General features: G+C 43.9%; 1 protein-coding gene across 5 annotated transcripts in view; it reads left to right on the plus strand.

The window, feature by feature from the left end:
- The window catches only part of LOC110508645 (zinc finger protein 521), a 144,663-nt gene that overhangs the window by 15,210 nt on the left and 111,896 nt on the right, over window positions 1-17,557 (plus strand). For all 5 annotated transcript variants that reach the window (XM_036967105.2, XM_036967103.2, XM_036967104.2 and 2 more), the window contains one exon: window positions 6,268-6,480. Coding sequence is in view for 4 of the 5 variants with exons in the window: in XM_036967103.2 (XP_036822998.1) it covers window positions 6,268-6,480 (213 nt within the window). In the remaining variant the exon portion in view is untranslated. The remainder of the gene's footprint in view (window positions 1-6,267; window positions 6,481-17,557) is intronic.

Genomic DNA, 17,557 nt, shown 5'->3' on the forward strand with positions numbered 1-17,557 from the left:
TAGTGCAAGCTAGTGGTAGCGTAGCGTCAGCGGAGGAGGGCTAAACCAGCCACAGATCAATGCACTGCAGGGCTCTCTACATACAGCAGGAAGAGGAAGGGACTCTTTCACTCCAGCACTTCTCAAATCATATTCTCTATTATTAATTTCCTTTGTTGTTTGACTGCACTAATGGCATGGCAAGGCGCTTCGTTCAATAGTATCACTCCCTGAGAGAGAGAGAGAGAGAGAGAGAGAGAGAGAGAGAGGGAGAGAAGCTAAGAAATCAGCGAGAGAGAGAGAGAAGCTACAAAATCAGAGAGAGAGAACCTAAGAAATCAGAAAGAGAGAGAGAGAAGCTAAGAAATCAGCATGAGAGAGAGAGAGAGAGAAGCTAAGAAATCAGCGAGAGAGAGAAAAAGAGAGAGAGAGACAGAAGCTAAGAAATCAGCAAGAGAGAGAGAGAAAGAGAAGCTAAGAAATCAGCAAGAGAGAGAGAGAGAGAAGCTAAGAAATCAGCGAGAGAGAGAGAGAGAGAGAGAGAGAGAGACAGAAGCTAAGAAATCAGCAAGAGAGAGAGAGAATCATAATTTAAGGATTCTAATCGTGTTCTTCATTCATTGCCTTTGATTTCCTTTCCTTTGTGTTCGCATATCGTTTTTCTATGTAACGATTTAACGGCGAATGATGCTGTGTTACCTGTGATATGTGGTGCTTCCTTGATCATATAAGCTACTGGGTTGTTGTTGTTGTTTGTTCTAACTCCTCCAGTTATAGTTTTGGCAGCTTTTTCTCTTTCATAAAGATGCTGCATGTTGATTTGTGACGTACAGATGTTGGATCTTAATTTGAACAGTATTGTCACAGCAAAATAATCTGGGCCTATTAGCTGGCCAAAATTTGGCTACATGAAAAGTGCAATACTGTTCATATAACGGTGTGTTAGTGCAGGTTTTCAGTGCATATATGTAAATCATGAAGCTCATCTGCATTTCCTGCGGTGTGGGAAAATTCTCAGCAACAAAAGAGTGATCAAATGAAGATCCTACATCTGTATTATGTTAAGCTAAGAAAACAATGTGATTGTAAATATATAATAGCTACGGTATAAACAACTCTATACTTGCTTTTCAAAATGAAGTCATACGGTTAATTTCTCCAATAACACCTTGAATCTACACCCAAAGAACTCAGACACACACATGCAGTCAAATAAGCCATGAATCTGATCTCATTGCATTGCATGATGATCTGATCTAGGACTTGCTAAAAAACATTCTGTCCTGTAGCCTCTCCATGTTAACACATGACAATCTTGAGTAATGTGGTTTCAGTTGATCTCTCTGCTCCCAGCGTCTCAGAGCTAGATCATGACACGGCTTTAATGATCTGGGATCAGTGGACGTGACGGGCTAATGGAGGGACCCCAAATCCCATACAGCCACACAAAGGAGAAGAGGAGAGCATAGAGAGATAGATACACTCTGAGGCTTTCACATGTGGCATTAGACTGTACTGTAATGTGGCTGGCTGTGTGACCTATATTGCAAGTGATCTCCCTCTCTTCTCTCTCCCAAAAAAAAATCAAAAGTTTTAGATTTTTAAATAATGAGGTGGCGGAAGGAGGCATCCGTGTGAAGGTTGTTCAATCTTAATGTCCTCCTATTGCTGACAGCCCTCCACACTCTGATAAAGGAGCTTGCACACCTTTGATCAGGCCTGCCGACATGTGTCGACAGAAGCTGCGCGCGCTGGTTAAAATAAATTCTTCATTTGAACTTGGGGGGTGGGTGGTGGGGGGTTTAGGATGGCGAAGTAGGGGAGGGCCGGGGAGGGAGGGACCATCTACAAGATCTGAATCTCTTGGAAATGAGAGAAAATGAGTATGGAGATGGATGAAAAGATAATGACGCTTGCTTTCAGCTCTGAGGTCTTTCGCTGCACAAAGAAGGACTCATATTGAACTTTATTGGAACTTGACAGTACAGTACAGACGGAGCAGGAGCGGGGCGAGAGCATGGCAACACCTTGGGTGATATTTACTGCAATGTCTTCACCCTTTATGTTGTGGATGGATATGAATGAATTTGAGTTCAAAATAACCGAGAGCCCTCCAGTGAAGCATTGAAAGAGCTATAGTGTCAGACAAATTCCGTCGAACTCTCGGAAAACATCTCCCTGTCTCTCGTGCCCCTTTGCTCTGCTTCTCTCGATATCTCTTTCTCTCTCTCCATCTCTGTCTCTCCATCTCTCTCTCTCTCTCTCTCTCTCTCTCTCTCTCTCTCTCTCTCAACCCCCACCTCTTCCTTAATTTCTCTCTTTACCTCTCCCTCCCTCCTCTCCTCTCCTTCCCCTCTCCCCATTGCCAGTACGGCCCCACCTGTCTCTCTAAGTGCTCAGTAGGGGGGACGTGGGGGGCCCGGCTCTGCTGGAGCCCTGCTGGTTCCCTGGTTTGGGTGAAGGAGAACATCAATTAAAACATTATAAATATTTAAGAGCAGATCTATTCAATAATATGAAGGTGTGGGGTTCAGGGGGGTTTGGGGGCCTGCGACCAACAAGATATAAGTTGCGGAATAATAAATGTACTTCATTAGACAGCCTAGAGGGAGAGGGATGAGAATGGACCCCAGGAAGGCATTTCTGGGCAACTCAAAATGGCGTCAATCGCTGTCCCCGAATTTCACATTTTGATTTAGTATCATCTATGAGCTTTTAGCTCCAAATCGTATCCTCTGTAGCTTTTTGAAAATGTATAGACAATGCATGCAGTTTATTATGTAGATGGTTTTTGTCGTCTTATTGAACAAATATCCAGATATCCACCTAACCTCAACATATGGATTTTGTGTATTAAATACAGATTAAGGCCTTTTTTTCCCCATCTCATGAATTCTGATGACCCTGATGACCCTATACTGATGTGAGCAATGAGCATCCATTAAAACTCAGAACTTACCTCAAAATGCAAATACCTCCACACCAATGGAAGCCAAAAATGGCCACTGCAGCACAAAACCATCTGAAAAATCTTCATATTCCACAAATCTATGCTATCTCCTGTGTGTGATTGTCAGCCCCTCCAAGCAGCAGTAGATGTATTGATATTCTGTCCAGCCTGTAGAGACCTGGTATAAGAGGATGTCATGATCTGATGGATTACTGTACGAGACTCCGAGAGACTCCGAGAGGCTCAGAGAGGCCCAGGATCCTCGGTATTGATCTGGTGATGTGGTAGGCTTCTAATCCCTGGTCCTGGGATGGCCGTGACCTTGTAATGTCACTGTCAAGCCCCCCAATGTTCAGCACTTTACCCAGACAACAACAGATCAGAGGGGGGACTATGGGGTCCGTCTGCTCTACAGAGAGCCATGACCCCGGATTAGATCCACATTAGTGGTGTCAAATCTTGTGTTTTCATAGGATAATTGAAGGTTGTATTTTTAGCCTTTTTTGCTGTGCATTCCTAAATGAGTAACCCAAAACATAATCTGACTTCATTTACGGAATGGCCCACTATAACCATTCAATAGACAAAAAAATGTCATGAGAGGCTTCCATTAATTGAGTCTTTAACAAAAAGCATTTCATTTCACTAGACCTTTCGGTGCCTGTGAAAAGTTTCTCAGACACAATGTTTTTCCTGGCACATTTGGAGCTGTGCTCTGCTCTGCTCTGCTGCCGAGCCTGTTAGTGTGGATGAATCATTAGTGTATATTGTGTGGCGTTTGGCCTCAGTCAAAAGCAGTATTCCCATCAGAGGGCTCGGCGAGGCCTGCATCTGCGAGGATTGGGATTTTAATTTTCTTGAAACACCTTCTGTTCTGCTGTGGTCCCAGTGGGAACCACAGCACTGATATTTTTAGAGGGCATGTTCCGAGAGCCTCCGTCGTCAAGAGGGAAGGACAATGGTGGGTGTGATGTTACATCAATACTTGGCTGCAAGTGGAGAGGAGTGGAGTGAAGAGGAGAGGAGTATTGGGGTGGGAGGGGGAGGGGGAGGGGGGAAGAGGAAAAATTCTGGGTGGCCTTGATGAGTTCTGGAACATCTCTCCTCTGAGGAACATCTTAAGAGCACCCCACTGACCGACCAGTACTTTAAAATGGCCAACATGTAACCCACATATGTACGACCTGGCTTCATGCCAACACACTGCCACAGACACGTTAGTGCACTACTTCCTACCCAGCCCAGGTCCTTAAGCGGTCTTAACTGTGTGCTAAGCAGAAAGACTGAAAGGAGGCCTGCTCCTAATGTTCCCTCCAGAGTTTTCAGAGGATGTGCGAAGAGAACTGGCAATGGGGCTCAAAATGGCTGCCAGTCAGGGTAGGGAGGGCTCCTTCTACTCCCCAGAAAGCTTTGGGAGTTAGACCGGTGGGGGCCATGATTGTTTAATTGTGAGTATGTCTTTGTAATCAGCCTTATTGTGTTGAAGTGGGAGAGACACAACAGGGGAGAGAGAGAAAGGACTGCAGGCCATGCTGCCTGCTGAATCTGAGAGATGCTGCCTGCTGAATCTGAAAGATGCTGCTGATATTGTCCCTCCAGTTTACCATATGTGTTTTGTTTTTTACTGTTCTCGAAATGGAGATGTGTAAAATACATTTGCAAGCGATGCAGAATTTGTTGTGTTGTAATAGTGTTGTAGTGTCACCTGGATATTGGTGCTGTCTCCCTGGGTGTTTATAGTTTCCTGGTTCGTAGAATGGTAGTCCTGGTTCACGGTAGTCAGCCCACCACTGGCACTGCTACAGGACAAAGCCAACAGGTGCCAAAAGTGCAGATGGATTGAAGAATATATTGATGAGTGCGACACGCGGCTCTGCCTGCGAGCAGAGTTGAATAATGCAGAAAAGTGTGTCGTGACGACGGGGTAACACACACCAATCTCAGCCCTGCATATTGCTCTCTCCCTCTCTCACTCAACCACTCACGTACTCTTCCTCTTGCTCTCTCCCTCTCTCACTCAACCACTCACGTACTCTTCCTCTCTCTCTCTCTCTCTCTCTCTCTCTCTCTCTCTCTCCCCAGCTCTCTCTCTCTCACTCACACACTCTTCCTCTCGCTCTCTCTCTCTGTTTCTCTCTCTCTCTCTCTCTCCCCATCTCTCTCTCTCACTCAACCACTCACGTACTCTCTCTCTCTCTCTCCCTCTCTCACTCAACCACTCACGTACTCTTCCCCTCTCTCTCTCTCTCTCTCTCTCTCTTTCTCTCTCTCTCTCCCCAGCTCTCTCTCTCTCTCACTCACATACTCTTCCTCTCTCTCTCTCTCTCTCTCTCTCTTTCCCTCTCTCTCTCCCCAGCTCTCTCTCTCTCACTCACATACTCTTCCTCTTGCTCTCTCCCTCTCTCACTCAACCACTCACGTACTCTTCCTCTCTCTCTCTCTCTCTCTCTCTCTCTCTCTCTCTTTCTCTCTCTCTCTCCATCTCTCTCACTCACCCACTCACATACTCTTCCTCTTGCTCTCTCTCTCTCTCCATCTCTCTCACTCAACTACTCACATACTCTTCCTCTCGCGCTCTCTCACTCAACCACTCACGTACTCTTCCCCTCTCTCTCTCTCTCTCTCTCTCTCTCTCTCTCTCTCTCTCTCTATCTCTCTCTCTCCCCAGCTCTCTCTCTCTCCCCATCTCTCTCTCTCACTCACATACTCTTCCTCTTGCTCTCTCTCTCTCTCCATCTCTCTCACTCACCCACTCACATACTCTTCCTCTCGCTCTCTCTCTCTCCATCTCTCTCTCTCTCACTCACCCACGCACATCCTCTTACTCTGTCTCTCTTTATTTGCCTGTAGTTCCAGGTTGGATGTCTAGATTATATGGCTAGTTTCCAGTCTCCTTTGACACAGCCAGAGTGATGCAATTCAGCATTCTCATGTGGAAGTCTCATATTTTGAAGAGCAGGCAAGACCTGCAATCCTGAATTTATTAACAACAAATATTCCCATCAGTCTAGTTTCATATACTGTACTTTTACCTGGTTGAAGGAGGGCAAACAAATCGTAAGACCATTTTTAATAACATAGGAGTGTGTTTGTGTGTGCATTTTGTGTGTGTGTGTGTGTGTGTGTGTGTGTGTGTGTGTCCATTTCAGTGTGTCCTCACTCAATGTTACGGCGTGAGTGCTTGAGTTACAGTAGTCCAAATGTAACCTGTATCTTTATTACACATTTTATTATTGTTTTATTAAAACCAGAGTTTTTGTCACCCAGAGGTCGCCTCTTCACTTCGGGTCACTCACCTAACTGTGTTGTGTCGTGTCATTTCCTGTGACTCCCAACAGATCCAGAGTGTTCTCTCGAGAGGGAATTGGAGGATGGTGAGGCTGAGGCCGGGTCTAGGCGTTTGAGGAAGAGGCTTCTCTCTCCAGAGGAAGGCAAGGAGGGGGAGGACGACGACGAGGAGGCCGCGCTGCACAGCTGCGACAGCTGCCGGCAGGTGTTCGAGTCGCTGAGCGATCTCACCGAACACAAGATTAATCAATGCCAGCTGACAGGTAAACAACGCTCAGCCCACCGAGCCCTCCTCCATTCCCTCTACTCTTCAGCTCTACCTCTCCCATTCCAGTCTTCCCATTGGAGAATACCGCCATACACAGTGTGCTGGGTGCAACACACACCACACATAAGGGACTTCAGTACTAGTCTACCTTCGATGAATAGTGCATGCCATGAAATTGGTGGATGTCCAATACAACACACTACACAAATGGAGAGGAGAGGAGAGGGGACAATAACCCATACCTTTATTCATCACCACCATAATTACCATTCACACACACAGAAAATCCCCCTTAGTTTTGCAATAATCAGAGTATTTAGGCACCACACTACACTCCACCAATCCACAGCAGTCAGATTCTCGAGTAGTCAAAGCCAATGTCATCGAGTCCTCACGAGTAACCAGACCTCCTCTGTAAGTGGATCCTTACGGTAGTGAGGTCCCTCCTGTTACTGTGGAGGAATCCTCCATTTCTACTGGGACCCTGAGAGGGAGAACAGAGAAGGAAGGGTGCCATTGGCAGACTGTCACTGAACATGTGATGGATGAAAAGAGCACTGCTATAAATACTCTGACAAGGTGGCTCAGAGAACTAATGATGTGAGCTGCTGAAGGTTTCCTCCATGTGATTCTCATGGAGTTGGTGCCCTCCTTTATCCCCGTCTTGTCCCATCCTGTCCCATGTTGAGAAGAACAGTCTGTGAAGATTTAGACTTCCTTTATTTTAGGATTATAAAATGTAATTGGGAGAGGGGGGGGGGGTACATTAAGTATTACCCAATCAGACAGCAGTACAGACTCTCCTCCGTTTATACTCAGACATAGTTTCATTTCATATTTTGCAACCCGCAACCAGCCGACCACAAATTATAGGGTAGGACTGCTTCAGAGTGGTCTCAGATTTCCAAACAACCAGAAATATATCCCACATCAGACTGGAAGCCTGACTCACTGAATGTAGTTGTTTTTGTCTGTGTCTCTGCATGCTCCCTCACCCGCTCACACCTTTGTGGGTGGATATATGTACATATATGTACAGTACCAATCAAAAGTTTGGACACGCCTACTCATTCAAGGGTTTGTACGCTAGCGTCCCACCTCGTCAACAGCCAGTGAAACGGCAGGGCGCCAAATTCAAAACAACAGAAATTCCATAATTAAAATTCCTCAAACATATAATTATTTTACACCATTTTAAGATACACCTGTTGTAAATCCAGCTACAGTGTCCGATTTCAAAAAGGCTTTACGACGAAATCACACCAAACGATTATGTTAGGTCAGAGCCAAGTCACAGAAAAACACAGCCATTTTACCAGCCATTTCACAAAAAGCAGAAATAGAGATAAAATGAATCACTAACCTTTGATGATCTTCATCAGATGACACTCATAGGACTTCATGTTACACCATACATGTATGTTTTGTTTGGTAAAGTTCATATTTATATCCAAAAATCTGAGTTTACATTGATGCGTTTTGTTCAGTAGTTCCAAAACATCCAGTGATTTTGCAGAGAGCCACATCGATTTACAGAAATACTCATAGACATAAACTCAATAAACTTTGCTAAAAAATACAATTGTTCTGCATGGAATTTTAGATCCACTTCTCCTTAACTTCTTGCGACTCCAAACCCGTATCTGGGAGCGTAATCATAGCCTCAAGCTCATTACCATAACGCAACGTTTCCTATTCATGAAAATCGCAAATGAAATGAAATAAATATATTGAAACACAAGCTTAGCCTTTTGTTAACAACACTGTCATCTCAGATTTTCAAAATATGCTTTTCAACCAAAGCTACACAAGCATTTGTGTAAGAGTATTGATAGCCTAGCATAGCATTAAGCCTAGCATTCAGCAGGCAACATTTTCACAAAAACAAGAAAATCATTCAAATAAAATAATTTACCTTTGAAGAACTTCGGATGTTTTCACTGACGAGACTCTCAGTTAGATAGCAAATGTTCATTTTTTCCAAAAATATTATTTGTGTAAGAGAAATAGCTCCGTTTTGTTCATCACGTTTGGCTAAGAAAAAAAAACGAAAATGCAGTCACGTACAACGCCAAACTGTTTTCCAAATTAGCTCCATAATATCGATAGAAACATGGCAAACGTTGTTTAGAATCAATCCTCAAGGTGTTTTTCACAATTCTATTCGATGAAAAATCATTCCTGGCAGTCGGTTTCTCATCAGAGGCAAACGGAAAAATACTGCAGCTGGAGATTACGCAATAATTGCGACGGAGGACACCAAGCGACCACCTGGTAGATGTAGTCTCTTATGGTCAATCTTCCAATGATATGCCTACAAATACGTCACAATGCTGCAGACACCTTGGGGAAAACGTGGAAAAGGTAAGCTGACTCCTAGCTCCTCCACAGCCATATAAGGAGTCATTGCCATGAGGAGGTTTCAAAAAATGCGGCACTTCCTGATTGTATTTTTATCTGGGTTTTTTCTGTAACATCAGTTCTGTGGCACTCACAGACAATATCTTTGCAGTTTTGGAAACGTCAGAGTGTTTTCTTTCCAAAGCTGTCAATTATATGCATAGTCAAGCTTCTTTCCATGACAAAATATCTTGTTTAAAACGGGAACGTTTTTCATCCAAATATTAAAATAGCGCCCCCTAGTTATAAAAGGTTAATGCAACCACTGTGTCAGATTTCAAAAAAACTTTACGGAAAAAGCACACCATGCAATAATCTGAGTACAGCGCTCAGAGACCAAAACAATCCAAACAGATATCCGCCATGTATAGTCAACAGAAGTCAGAAATAGCATTATAAACGTATAAATTCACTTACCTTTGATGATCTTCATCAGAATGCACTCCAAGGAATCCCAGTTCCACAATAAATGTTTGTTTTGTTCGATAATGTCCATAATTTATTTCCAAATACCTCCTTTTTGTTCGCTCGTTTAGCCCAGTAATCAAAATTCATGAGGCGCGATCACTAGGTGCAGACGAAAATGCAAAAATTCCGTTACAGTCCGTAGAAACATGTCAAACGATGTATAGAATCAATTTTTAGGATGTTTTTAACATAAATCTTCAATACTGTTCGAACTGGAGAATTCCTTTGTCTGTAGAATTGCAATGAAACGCAAGCTAACTCTCACGTGAACACGCGTGGTCAACTCATGCCTCTCTGGCAGACTTCTGACTCAATCTCCTCTCATTCGCCCCCACTTCACAGTAGAAGCCTCAAACAAGGTTCTAAACACTGTTGACATCTAGTGGAAGCCTTAGGAAGTGCAATATGACCCCATAGACACTGTATATTCGATAGGCAATGAGTTGAAAAACTACAAACCTAAGATTTCCCACTTCTCAGGTTTTTCCCTGCCATATGAGTTCTGTTATACTCACAGACATCATTCAAACAGTTTTCTATCCAAATATACTAATTATAAGCATATTCTAGCTTTTATGGCTGAGTAGCAGGCAGTTACATTTGGGCACGCTTTTCATCCAAAATTCCCAATGCTGCCCCCTACCCTAGAGAAGTTAAAGTTGAGCCAGCAGCATACCACCCTGCATACCACTGCTGGCTTGCTTCTGAATCTAAGCAAGGTTGGTCCTGGTCAGTTCCTGGATAGGAGACCAGATGCTGATGGAAGTGGTGTTGGAGGGCCAGTAGGAGGCACTCTTTCCTCTGGTCTAAACAATATCCCAATGCCCCAGGGCAGTGATTGGGGACACTGCCCTGTGTAGGGTGCCGTCTTTCGGGTGGGACATTAAACGGGTGTCCTGACTCTCTGAGGTCATTAAAGATCCCATGGCACTTATCGTAAGGGTGTTAACCCCGGTGTCCTGGCTGAATTCCCAATCTGGCCCTCATACCATCACTGTCACCTAATAATCCCCAGTTTACAATTGGCTCATTCATCCCCCTCCTCTCCCTGTAACTATTCCCCAGGTCGTTGCTGCAAATGAGAACGTGTTCTCAGTCAACTTACCTAATAAAATAAAGTAGCCACCCTTTGCCTTGATGACAGCTTTGCACACTCTTAGCATTCTCTCAACCAGCTTCACCTGGAATGCTTTTCAAACAGTCTTGAAGGAATTCACACATATGCTGAGCACTTGTTGGCTGCTTTTCCTCCACTCTGCGGTCCAACTCATCCCAAACCATCTCAATTGGGTTGAGGTCACTGGATTGTGGAGGTCAGGTCATCTGATGCACCACTCCATCACTCTACTTCTTGGTAAAATAGCCCTTACACAGCCTGGAGGTGTGTTGGGTCATTGTCCTGTTGAAAAATAATTGATAGTCCCACTAAGCGCAAACCAGATGGGATGGTGTATCGCTGCAGAATGTTGTGGTAGCAATGCTGGTTAAGTTTGCCTTGAATTCTAAATAAATGACAGACAGTGTCATCAGCAAAGCACCCCACACCATCACACCTCTTCCTCCATGCTTCACCATGGGAAGTACACATGCGGAGATCATCCGTTCACCTACTCCGCATCTCACAAAGACACGGCAGATGGAAATACAAATCTAGAAATTTGGACTCATCAGACCAAAGGGCAGATTTCCATCAGTCTAGTGTCCATTGCTCGAGTTTCTTGGCCCAAGCAAGTCTCTTCTTATTATTGGTGTCCTTCAGTAGTGGTTTCAAATCAAATAAAATTTTATTGTTCACATACACATGGTTAGCAGATTTTAATGCGAGTGTAGCGAAATACTTGTGCTTCTAATTCCGACTATGCAGTAATATCTTACAATTAATCTAACAAATTCACAACAACTACCTTATACACATAGATACACACAAATGTAGAGGGATGAATAAGTATATCTACATATAAATATATGGATGAGCAATGGCCGAGCGGCATAGGCAAGATGCAGTAGATGGTATAGAAATAGAATACAGTATATACAGTGCCTTGAGAAAGTATTCGGCCCCCTTGAACTTTGCGACCTTTTGCCACATTTCAGGCTTCAAACATAAAGATATAAAACGGTATGTTTTTGTGAAGAATCAACAACAAGTGGGACACAATCATGAAGTGGAACGACATTTATTGGATATTTCAAACTTTTTTAACAAATCAAAAACTGAAAAATTGGGCGTGCAAAATTATTCAGCCCCCTTAAATTAATACTTTGTAGCGCCACCTTTTGCTGCGATTACAGCTGTAAGTCGCTTGGGGTATGTCTCTATCAGTTTTGCACATCGAGAGACTGAAATTTTTTCCCATTCCTTCTTGCAAAACAGCTCGAGCTCAGTGAGGTTGGACCTTTATTAAGTCCTTTTATTAAAGTGGCCAGAGATTTGAGTCTGTATGTTGGCAGAAGCCTCTCTGTTAGTGATGGCTGTTTAACAGTCTGATGGCCTTGAGATAGAAGCTGTTTTTCAGTCTCTTGGGCCCAGCTTTGATGCACCTGTACTGACCTCGCCTTCTGGATGATAGTGGGGTGAACAGGCACTGGCTCGGGTGGTTGTTGTCCTTGATTATCTTTTTGGCCTTCCTGTGACATTGGGTGGTGTAGGTGTCCTGGAGGGCACATAGTTTGACCCCAGTGATGCGTTGTGCAGACCGCACTACCCTCTGGAGAGCCTTGAGGGCGGTGCAACTGCCGTACCACGCGGTGATACAGTCCGACAGGATGCTCTGTAAAAGTTTGTGAGTGATTTAAATGACAAGCCACATTTCTTCAGCCTCCTGAGGTTGAAGAGGCGCTGTTGCGCCTTCTGCACCACACTGTCTGTGTGCGTGGACCATTTCAGTTTGTCCGTGATGTGTACGCCAAGTAACTTAAAACTTTCCACCTTCTCCACTACTGTCCCATCAATGTGGATGGGGGGGTGCTCCCTCTGCTATTTCCTGAAGTTCCTGAATCTACTTTATTTTGTTGACGTTGAGTGTGAGGCTATTTTCCTGACACCACACTCTGAGGGCCCTCACCTCCTCCCTGTAGGCAGTCTCATCATTATTGGTAATCAGGCCTACCACTGTAGTGTTGTCTGTAAACTTGATGATTGAGTTGCAATCGTGCATGGCCACGCAGTCATGGTTGAACAGGGAGTACAGGAGAGGGCTGAGAACACACCTTTGTGGGGCCCAGTGTTGAGGATCTTCACTACATACACTGAGGTTGGAGTCATTAAAACTTGTTTTTAAACCACTCCACAAATTTCATGTAAACAAACTATAGTTTTGGCAAGTCGGTTAGGACATCTACTTTGTGCAAAACACAAGACATTTTTCCAACAATTCTTTACAAACATTTGTTATTTCACTTATAATTCCCTGAATCACAATTCCAGTGGGTCAGGAGTTTACATACACTAAGTGGACTGTGCCTTTAAACAGCTTGGAAAATTCCAGAAAATGATGTCATGGCTTTAGAAACTTCTGATAGGCTAATTGACATAATTTGAGTCAATTGGAGGTGTACCTGTGGATGTATTTCAAGGCCTACCTTCAAACTCAGTGCCTCTTTGCTTGACATCATGGGAAAATAAAAAGAAATCAGCCAAGACCTTAGAAAAAAGTTGTAGACGTCCTGAAGTCTGGTTCATCCTTGGGAGCAATTTCCAAGCGCCTGAAGGTACCACGTTCATCTGTACAAACAATAGTACGCAAGTATAAACACCATGGGACCACGCAGCCGTCATGCCGCTCTGGAAGGAGATGTGTTCTGTCTCCTAGAAAAGAACGTACCTTGGTGTGAAAAAGTGCAAATCAAACCCAGAACTACAGCAAATTACCTTTTGAAGATGCTGGAGGAAACAAGGACAAAAGTATCTATATCCACAGTAAAACGTGTCCTATATCGACATAACATGAAAGGCTGCTCAGCAAGGAAGAAGCCTCAGCTCCAAAACCGCCATAAGAAAGCCAGACTACGGTTTGCAACTGCACATGGGGAAAACAATTGTCCTTTTGGAGAAATGTCCTCTGGTCTGATGAAACAAAAATAGAACTGTTTGGCCATAATGACCATCGTTATGTTTGGAGGAAAAAGGGGGAGACTTGCAAACCGAAGAACACCATCCCAACCGTGAAGCACGAGGGTGGCAGCATCATGTTGTGGTTGCGCTTTGCTGCAGGAGGGACTGGTGCACTTCACAAAATAGATGGCATCATGAGGGAGGAAAATTACGTGGATATATAGAAACAACATCTCAAGACATCAGTCAGGAAGATAAAGCTTGATCGCAAATGGGACTTCCAAATTGATAATGACCCCAAGCATACTTCCAAAGTTGTGGCAAAATGGCTTAAGGACAACAAAGTCAAGGTATTAGAGTGGCCATCACAAAACCCTGACCTCAATCCACTACAAAATTTGCAGGCAGACCTGAAAAGGCGTGTGTGATCAAGGAGGCCTACAAACCTGACTCAGTTACACCAGCTCTGTCAGGAGGAATGGGCCAAAATTCACCCAACTTATTGTAGGGTGCTTGTGGAAGGTTACCTGAAACGTTTGACCCAAGTTAAACAATTTAAAGGCAATGCAATGCTACCAAATACTAATTGAGTGTATGTAAACTTCTGACCCAATGGGAATGTGCTTATGCTGAAATAAGTAATTATTTCTGCTATTATTCTGACATTTCCCATTCTTAAAATAAGGTGGTGGTCCTAACTGACCTAAGACAGGGAATTTTTTACTAGGATAACATTTCAGGAATTGTGAAAAATTTGTTTAAATGTATATGGCTGAGGTGTATGTAAACTTCGACTTCAACTATATACATATACAGCGGGGCAAAAAAGTATTTAGTCAGCCACCAGTTGTGCAAGTTCTCCCACTTAAAAAGATGAGAGAGGCCTGTAATTTTCGTCATAGGTACACTTCAACTGTGACAGACAAAATGAGAAACAAAAATCCAGAAAATCACATTGTAGGAATTTTAATGAATTTATTTGCAAATTATGGTGGAAAATAAGTATTTGGTCACCTACAAACAAGCAAGATTTCTGGCTCTCACAGACCTGTAACTTCTTCTTTAAGAGGCTCCTCTGTCCTCCACTCGTTACCTGTATTAATGGCACCTGTTTGAACTTGTTATCAGTATAAAAGACACCTGTCCACAACCTCAAACAGTAACACTCCAAACTCCACTATGGCCAAGACCAAAGAGCTGTCAATGGACACCAGAAACAAAACTGTAGACCTGCACCAGGCTGGGAAGACTGAATCTGCAATAGGTAAGCAGCTTGGTTTGAAGAAATCAACTGTGGGAGCAATTATTAGGAAATGGAAGACATACAAGACCACTGATAATCTCCCTCGATCTGGGGCTCCACGCAAGATCTCACCCCGTGGGGTCAAAATGCTTTGGGGCTGTTTTTCTGCAAAGGAACCAGGACGACTGATCCGTGTAAAGGAAAGAATGAATGGGGTCATGTATCGTTAGATTTTGAGTGAAAACCTCCTTCCATCAGCAAGGGCATTGAAGATGAAACATGGCTGGGTCTTTCAGCATGACAATGATCCCAAACACACCACCCGGGCAACGAAGGAGTGGCTTTGTAAGAAGCATTTCAAGGTCCTGGAGTGGCCTAGCCAGTCTCCAGATCTCAACCCCATAGAAAATCTTTGGAGGGAGTTGAAAGTCCGTGTTGCCCAGCAACAGCCCCAAAACATCACTGCTCTAGAGGAGATCTGCATGGAGGAATGGGCCAAAATACCAGCAACAGTATGTGAAAACCTTGTGAAGACTTACAGAAAACGTTTGACCTCTGTCATTGCCAACAAAGGGTATATAACAAAGTATTGAGATAAACCTTTGTTATTGACCAAATACCTATTTTCCACCATAATTTGCAAATAAATTCATAAAAAATCCTACAATGTGATATTCTGGATTTTTTTTCTCATTTTGTCTGTCATAGTTGAAGTGTACCTATGATGAAAATTACAGGCCTCTCTCATCTTTTTAAGTGGGAGAACTTGCACAATTGGTGGCTGACTAAATACCTTTTTGCCCCACTGTATATATTCCCACAAAATTTGTGAAGTAGGCCTTTATTACCCGAAAAAACTCTTCCCCTCCCCCCTCAAAAGTAAACTCATCAGCCCCCCCAATCCATAAAACCAATATTGATTCCAGCACATTATATTTAGCATACACATTAAATCATTGCGCTATGATCATTTTAGTACTAGTCGAGGAGGAAAGAAGCTCATGCTGTACCATTGACTTTGAACTTTATTTCCAATTATACTAGCTTTTTGATTTGTTTGATTGCTCACCTTTTTTCCTATTATGTTCTGATTGGCAACAACGGGAGGTATATTTCTATTGGCACCGTTAAAGGACTGAAAGGTTTTTTTATAGTTTTTTTTTTAGAGCATTTTGAGCAAAACAATAGCCAAACATGTTCTCACTCATTAGACAGGGTCATCCATTATCTTGACAGGGTCATCCATTATCTTGACAGGGTCACAATGAACAACTCGGGCATATTATTTCTCCGATAATTAAGTAAAGGCCTTTATTAATGTCAATCTCACAGACAAATAAGTCTTAATTGCTGAATGCTGGAGTTTGGCTCAGAGCCCCTGTGGAAGCCAAACAAAAGGAATGTAATTGGCATTAGGGTATTGTGATTGTGCACAACCACTCTATTACTATTCAAACAGAGAGAGAGAGAGAGAGAGAGAGAGAGAGAGAAGAAACTTACAGGATACTGTGTGTGTGTGTGTGTGTGTGTGTGTATGTGTGTGTGTGTGTGTGTGTGTGTGTGTGTGTGTGTGTGTGTGTGTGTGTGTGTGTGTGTGCGTCTGTACGTGCGTTTGTGTTTTTTTCAGTCTGGAATCTTCTCAGAGATTTCCTATGTGGCATTATGTAGACATCCATGACCAATTAATCTGCTTTACATCGACTTTCAGCTCACAGATGGATCCTTTATTAAAACCACTTTCTAATCAACAACCAGCACCTGCTGAATCCTCCACTTCTACAATCACTTTTTCATGTTTTATTTTTAGGAAACACATTAACTGGAACCAACCCTGATATTGAGAATTAGTAGGATTTTGTGGAAAGTTTAGGAAGGGTTGTTTTTATTTAGTTAGTCTCGTGAATATTTACCATACTCTATTTCAGAATGCATGCACAGGGATGTGTATACCCATGCAAGCACATACGCATTACAAACCCACACTCCCAAACCCACACTCCCACTATCCCTTAGTAACTAAACCTTCCAACAGTATCCACAGTTGAAAGAACAAACAATCTCCAAAGACCCTGCTGCTGTAGCATACAGTATCTACTAGACCACGCCCGACAGACAAGAGAGAGAGATGTAACATGTCACCCCGATCAATGGCTGCCATTGTCTCCCCACTGTCTGGCCGAGGTATAACACCTCTCTATGCACTTAAGCCATGACCACTGCAGTGCGCTAAGGGAGCACGGGGGTATGGATTGCCTCGTGCCCCCCCGATGTGATCGGTGCTATCGATCGTGCTAATGCTGGACTGCGGAGGAAGGCGAGAGAGAGCCTGGGAGAGGGAGACGGGAGAGGAGGGAGAGTGCTGCAGGAATGTGTCCCCAGAGACAGTGTCTTGGGCTTGGGCAGGGCTGCAGGAATGCTTCCCCGGAGGGAGACTTCCAGTGTTCCAGTACAGGCTGGGGTGGAAGGCAAGGCAGGGCTGGAATAATGCTTCTCCGGAGACACAAGAGTGAAGAGGGTTGGAGAGGCTGGGCTGGAGGAATGCTCCCACAAAGCGTCCCTCTAACTCTGGGGTAGGACTGGAGGGGCTCCAGGGGCTCCGGGGGGCTGGGTGTGGGGGTAGATGGGGTGGGTGGGTGGGTGAGGTCTCCCTCCAGGCTCCAGGATGGCTGCGGATCAGGTTTCTGTGTTAGGATCAGCATCCTGCCGTCAGGGCTTTAAGCTTCCCAGGGGAGGAGGAAGGAGAGAGAGGAGAGGCCTTTTATTCCGTAGGCCTCTCTCTCTCTCTCAATTCACTTCAATTCAAGGGCTTTATTGGCATGGGAAACATACAGTGCCTTGCGAAAGTATTCGGCCCCCTTGAACTTTGCGACCTTTTGCCACATTTCAGGCTTCAAACATAAAGATATA

This window comes from Oncorhynchus mykiss, chromosome 28 (genome assembly GCF_057628025.1).
Source record: "Oncorhynchus mykiss isolate SJ-2025 chromosome 28, ASM5762802v1, whole genome shotgun sequence".
In the NCBI taxonomy this organism is placed as follows: domain Eukaryota; kingdom Metazoa; phylum Chordata; class Actinopteri; order Salmoniformes; family Salmonidae; genus Oncorhynchus; species Oncorhynchus mykiss.